Raw genomic sequence first — 6,373 nt, 5'->3', positions numbered from 1 at the left:
TACTTAATACTTTAAAAGTTGCACATTTACACATACACAAAAAGATGAGATTTGGTCTCTACCAACCAGTTGAGGGCTGCCATCACTGGCACACAGGCAGTTATTCATGAGAACCATAAAGTATTCAGTACCAAAAAAAATGTTATGGATCAGTTGCAAGGTCAGAAATAATTTTTCATGTTTCAGTTTCTTTTGGGGTTTTGGAGTTCACTTTGTCAAACCCACAACCACACACATATCTACAAAAAGAAGAAAAAACGGAATTGGTGTTTTTCGAGTCACACATCTGAAATACGATTCACCGTGTTTCTTTGTAACGCACAACAAACAAATTATAGGGATTGTTCTGTGAACTTTGACTTGTTTTGCTTCTTTTCTTTGTCAACCTCTAAGTGGAGACATTTTTGCCGAACAATTTAATCCCATTACACAGAGCTGGCTTTTACCGTCAAATATAAAAATTAATGATTAACTCGCCTCACTTTTGAAACCACAGGCAATTTTCACACAAACACATTCTCACACAAATATTGACACCATCTGGTGTCAGACATAACACATTCATTTATGGTATATTACATATTTATAATGTGAGGGCAACTTTTTTACCATACAAGGAAAACATCTTGCCATCAAAAAAAGGTTAACAATTGCACATAATGATCGGTTAAAATATTTCAGTGACATAGGAAAACATTAAAAATTGCATTGTTATTAAAAATAGATCAACATTTAAACAAAATTGTACATATGCTTTTCTTTATCCTTACAAAATGAGGATATCATTTTCTTCTTGGAATAAAAAAAATGTAAGAAAAGCTGCTATATAGAATATAAAAGAATGGGCACATTTGTGTACAAAAAGATACGTTTTAAAACAGGCCTTTGCTTTTCTTCAGATTCTTTTGCTTCCAGTTTGGCAGAGCGTTGAACTCAACTCGACTCACCTCAAGAAGTGTCTGCAAAACATCAGAGGACAACAAATGTTACACAGGGCCTAATACAATAACACATGTGTGAAAAAACTTCAGGTGGGCCAAGTGCTATGAAATCGGTGTACATGTATGTTTGCTGTAACATGCATATGGTCAATACAAACATGTGTGACTATGAAACTATTTTAGCTTTTTTTTTTATTTGCTTCATTTGTTTTTTTTTTATGACGTGTTTGGTTTAAATATCATTTTGAATTTCTTTATGTCTTCTGTCATTTGGCTCATACTCAACAAAACTCACCCGCTGGAAATAATTAACCTCAAGGAAACCATTTGATCCAACGATACATTACCGTTGAGCCTTCCGATCCTATTCAAGAGCAGCCCTACCTTGAAGTCCTGGTCCGACAGGTAATCCTCCAGGCGTAGAGGGTCCACTCCCTCTGGTAGTGGTTTGCTGGTCAGCTCCTCGATGGAGTACTGCTGCTTACTGAGCTGAGACAGCGCCTCCTTTACTAACATCACCTTGTTCCTGGAGTTCTCAGTCTGTGTACACACATAATAGGTCTATTTATAATATATCTATATATAATAGGTCTATAATAGCATCTAACACAAACAATTTAAACAGTATCAAAATTTGTTCAAATGGATAATTCCTGCTGGAAAGAATACAGCACTTTGGAGTTAATTGTGGCTGATATGACAGTGGTTTCAATCCAAAACGGTGACTCTAACAGAGACAATAAATTAGGCATTTCAACCATCAACTTTACTCACTTTTACTTTGATTTAAAACTCTGTTTTGCTGCGTTCTGCGCTCCCCTTTTTTTCTTCACTGGCTCTACCCTACACATGACTCTGCATGCCAGCTTTAAATAGACAAATCTGGGGGATGACTCTATCTGAACAGATCTGGTTAAGTGAGATGATTTGGATTCTTTCTAGTGTCGCCTACATGGAGCTCAGCAGTCTCCTGTCTACGCTGTGATACTGGGACAAGTCGGAGAAGTAAAAACTGAGACATCACAATGAGAAAAAATGGTTTCCAAAAGTATTTCTGCACCTTTGAAGTGATACTGGTGTTGTTCTCCCAGTATGGGAAGATGTTGGTGAAGGTGAGAGGTTCACAGCCTGCCAGGACCAGATAGGCCAGAGGGGGGCGCCGAGGGTTCTTCTCTGTAAATCACACCACAGTGTAGAAGATGTATTCAAATTCAGATATCTACTGTATAGGGGGTAAGTAATGTGCGCTCAAAGAAATAGCAGTGTTTTTTGAAGACTACTTAGGTAAGTGTTTGCCTGCTAAAAATGTCCTTATCAATTAGACAGACTGACCTTTGCAGTACTGCAGCACGGTCTCCATGGCACACTTTCTCTCGTTGTTCCAGCGCATCTTTGCAGAGCCGGTAGACTGGGTGTCTTCGGGCTGCCAGCCCTGCCACAGGTACACCTCCATACGGTTATCCAGCAGGAACAGGGCTGGAGATGTAAGACAGCAGAGCACTCACATATCTAACAGAGAAGCCTGTGTAAAAGTATTTCAAACCAGCACCTTATTGTTTAGTCTTCTTAAGTACAAGGTCCAAACAGGGAGCAATGTGTATTTTAACAACATGCAGCAGAGGGCCGCAGGACGGAGTTGAACCCTTGGCTGCTGCGTCGAAGAGTAAACCTCTAAATATGGGCGCATGCTCTACCAGGTGAGCTATCCAGGCGCCCATGTGATATGTTTGCACGCAAGTTGAGAAACCCGCCAAGACTCTTTTTACAAAATATCTCTGATTTGGATTAAGGGTAACTCAGGGCAGACACTGTATTGTTCATAATGTGCTGTTTCCCCCAAATTCTCACAAATGACTCACAAGGGTGCAAATCTTCAAGGTATTGGATTTTACACTACAGCCACTGACAACTAGCATAACTAAGATACATATTTTTTATTAAATCAATAACAAAGTAAATGGGAGATACAGATACTTTTCTATTTGAGTATTGATCCAACTGGCAATGTAACCTTATTCTAGGATAACATAATATCAGAAATAGTTTTACGTTGATCTATACTCCAGTTTCTTTTTTACAGAAAACATCAGAACATTGCTACAGTTGTGTGTGGTACCTGGCTGTTGTGCGGAGTAGAGGTTCTCCTGCAGGAAGGGCATCGCCATGACTCCCTCCATCACCCTGGCTGGACACAGCTGCTCCTCCCCTTCGAATATCCCGGAGCTGGCGCTCAGCCAGAACAGTCGGGGTGTGTAGTTGTACTTCCCTGGATCTGGAGACAACACACACACACACACACACACACACACACACACACACACACACACACACACACACACACACACACATCTCTTTACATATCTGCTCACGCACTGAATAAAAAAAATGTCTCTCCATTTTTTGCTGAAAATTTGGGAAATGGTTTTGAGTATGTGAATGTGAGTGCGCACCTTGCAGCATACAGTCGTAGGCCTTCTTGTCCTGCGGGCCCAAAGCCTTAATGAACTCTGCAGGTTCAGATCCTTCCTCCACCTCCTCAACTGTCACGCTGCTGGTGCTGCACAGTCCTAACTCTGAGGGACACCTTGGCAACACAAACACAGATAAACTGTTGGTCCACATATGTCCTTCAACTACACACCATCTAATGATCCATCTGCCTGTATTCCTTACCTCTCGGTTAGTTTGTCCACAGCTCTTTTGGCCACCTGCCTGGCACTGTCATGTGCTTTACAGCCATGCCACAAGTAGAGAATACCTTTCTGAGCACTAAGAAGCACCAGGCTAGCCCGAGAGCGCAGACTGGCATGCTGGCAATCTACCTCCACCAGTGAGGCCTCCACCTCTGCCTCACCACGAACACAGAACAACCTCCAGCCATCTGGAGAGGTGACGCAGACATAATGAGAAGCGTTAATGCCACATTATTTCAGTGTGTTTATTTGACATTGATAAAATTAAAGTGTTCAACAAGTCCCTACTTGCCATTTGGTATTACACCGCATCACTGACAAAAAACAACGTGTTTTTTTTTACCTGTGTGGTTCGCACTGTCTTCTCTGCTGCCCTTGTGGATGATCAAACCTCCCTGGAAGAGCTGGAGGAAGCACGGCGGCTCTTTTCCCTCACTCACCAACACCTGGACAGCCAATCAGATACAAACATTTACACTTGAATTATGAGTTCTAATCAGGAACTTTACCACTGAAACGTGACATTGTATTGATCGTGTGTGGTCGTGATGAACTGATACCCACTTGTGACCCTCTGTGGCTGCCCAGCTCCACCGTCATTAGAGCCGAGGTTCCTTTCTCACTGACGCTGGAGTGACGGCCTTGCCAGAAAAAACAAGCAGTCCTCTCTCTTCCAGGAGCACCAGCGCTCAGCTCCCCGGGTTTCTGCCGCTTACCCACTGACAAAACAGGGCAGAACAGAACCAGAGTAAAGCTGGTGGACGTCTGCTAAAATGTAAGTCTTCTTTCAGGCCTCGTCAACAACACTTAAATTTGCCTCTTTGCTCTAAGCACAGCTGCTGTTTTTCAGCTGCACTTCATCACAATTAACAATTGAAGTCAGTGCCATTGATTTTCTGCAATTTCTTACTACTTTGGCATCATTTTCAAACCTTCCAATTCACACATGCACTGTATTTCAGGCTAACTCTGTGCCAAATCTTTGACCTACCAAGTGTGGTAATAGAGTACTTCCAACGAATGATGTAGGCGTCGCCCTCGTGCAGTTGGCCCAGGCTCTCTTTGGGCAGTTCCTCCTCACCGTGCTCTTTGATGTGCCAGGCGTCTACAGCTATTGTAGCCAACTCCGCCTGTCTGCCATCATCTGACCTCACCAAGCCGTGGCCCCGCTGGACGTTGACCCCCTCCAGAACGGTCTTCACCGGCTCTGGCTCGTTGTCCAGCAGGGCCTTGGCGTCACATGGCTGCAGTTCCAAGTCCAGTGGGGGGCGTTCAATAGAGTGGACGGGGCTCTGAGCAGACAAATAATGCTTTTGGTCAGTTTTTAATCTGGGACTTTAGTAATATTCATGAATTAAGCGGCTGCAGAAGCAGTGTTTCTTTTTAATTCCTTTAAAAACGGATGGTCAGATACCTACAGATCAAGTGGCCAACAAGAAACTAAAAGAAACAAGCAAATCAGATTTATGAAAGCTGTCAATGATTTACACTAACACAGAGTCACCGCTAAATCAAATGCAAACACCCTTAGTAAATACAGTAAATAAAAAAAAAATTTGATTGATTAATAGAAGAGAGATTTATATATATATATACACAGGCCTAAAGTTTGAACACACCTCATTCAATGCGTGTCCTTTATTTTCTATTACATTGTAATTGTACTATTTACATTGTAGATGGTCACTAAAGGCATCAAAACTATGAATGAACACATATGGAATTATGTACTTAACAAAAAAAGTTTGAAATAACTGAAAACATATCTTATATTCTAGTTTTTTCAAAGTAGCCACCCTTTGCATTGATTACTATTTTACACACTCTTGGCATTCTCTTCATGAGCTTCAAGAGGTAGTCACCTGAAATGCTTTCCCAACAGTCTTAAAGGAGATGCTTCATGCCAGAGATGCTTAGCACTTGTTGGCCCTTATACCTTTAAACTGCGGTCCAGCTCACCCCAAACCATCTTGATTGGGTTCCGGTCAACTTTTCTCCATCGCCCAAAGACACGGTGGTTGGAACCAAAATCTCAAACTTGGACTCATCAGAACAAAGCACAGATTTCCATTCTTTGTGTTTCTTGGCCCAAACAAATCTCTTCTGCCTGTTGCCTCTCCTTAACAGTGGTTTCCTAGTTGCTATTTGACCACGAAGGCCTGATTCACACACACACACACACTTAGAGACACACACACACACACACTTATCGACCATCATTTGTTAAGGTAATGATGGCCACTTGTTTCTCTGTACTTAGCTGATTGGTTATTGCCATAAAATGAATTCTAACAGTTGTCCAATAGGGCTGTTGGCTGTGTATCAACATGACTTCTGCACAACACAACTGATGGTCCCAACGTCATTAATAAGGCAAGAAATTCCACTAATTAACCCTGACAAGGCACACCCGTGAAGTGAAAACCATTTCAGGTGACTACCTCATGAAGCTCATTGTGAGAACACCAAGAGTTTGCAGCACTATTAAAAAAACAAAGGGTGGCAACTTTGAAGAAAACAAGACATGTTTTTAGTTATTTCACACTTTTTTGTTAAGTACATAATTCCACATGTGTTCATTCATAGTTTTGATGCCTTCACTGATAATCTACCATGTAAATAGTCATGAAAACAAAGAAAATGCATTGAATGAGAAGGTGGTTCCATACTTTTGGCCTATATATTTTTTCAACTAGATACTTTTGGCCTATATATATATATATATATATATATATATAT

At 41.4% G+C, this 6,373-nt stretch overlaps 1 protein-coding gene across 1 annotated transcript in view; it reads right to left on the bottom strand.

Annotated features, from left to right (window-relative positions):
- Positions 1-314: 314 nt before the first annotated feature.
- svild (supervillin d) overlaps positions 315-6,373 on the bottom strand; it is a 44,153-nt gene continuing 38,094 nt past the window's right edge. Inside the window, exons 18-27 of the mRNA XM_034860815.1 lie at positions 4,626-4,926; positions 4,199-4,353; positions 3,978-4,080; positions 3,615-3,822; positions 3,392-3,525; positions 3,058-3,213; positions 2,274-2,417; positions 2,002-2,114; positions 1,326-1,481; positions 315-959 (exon numbers count right to left, since the gene is read on the bottom strand). Of these exons, the coding sequence (XP_034716706.1) occupies positions 873-959; positions 1,326-1,481; positions 2,002-2,114; positions 2,274-2,417; positions 3,058-3,213; positions 3,392-3,525; positions 3,615-3,822; positions 3,978-4,080; positions 4,199-4,353; positions 4,626-4,926 (1,557 nt within the window). The 3' untranslated portion in view covers positions 315-872. The remainder of the gene's footprint in view (positions 960-1,325; positions 1,482-2,001; positions 2,115-2,273; positions 2,418-3,057; positions 3,214-3,391; positions 3,526-3,614; positions 3,823-3,977; positions 4,081-4,198; positions 4,354-4,625; positions 4,927-6,373) is intronic.

This window comes from Etheostoma cragini, chromosome 21 (genome assembly GCF_013103735.1).
Source record: "Etheostoma cragini isolate CJK2018 chromosome 21, CSU_Ecrag_1.0, whole genome shotgun sequence".
In the NCBI taxonomy this organism is placed as follows: Eukaryota; Metazoa; Chordata; class Actinopteri; order Perciformes; family Percidae; genus Etheostoma; species Etheostoma cragini.
The sequence above is the reverse complement of the archived record's forward strand: the minus strand, read 5'-3'. Positions and strand labels throughout refer to the sequence as shown.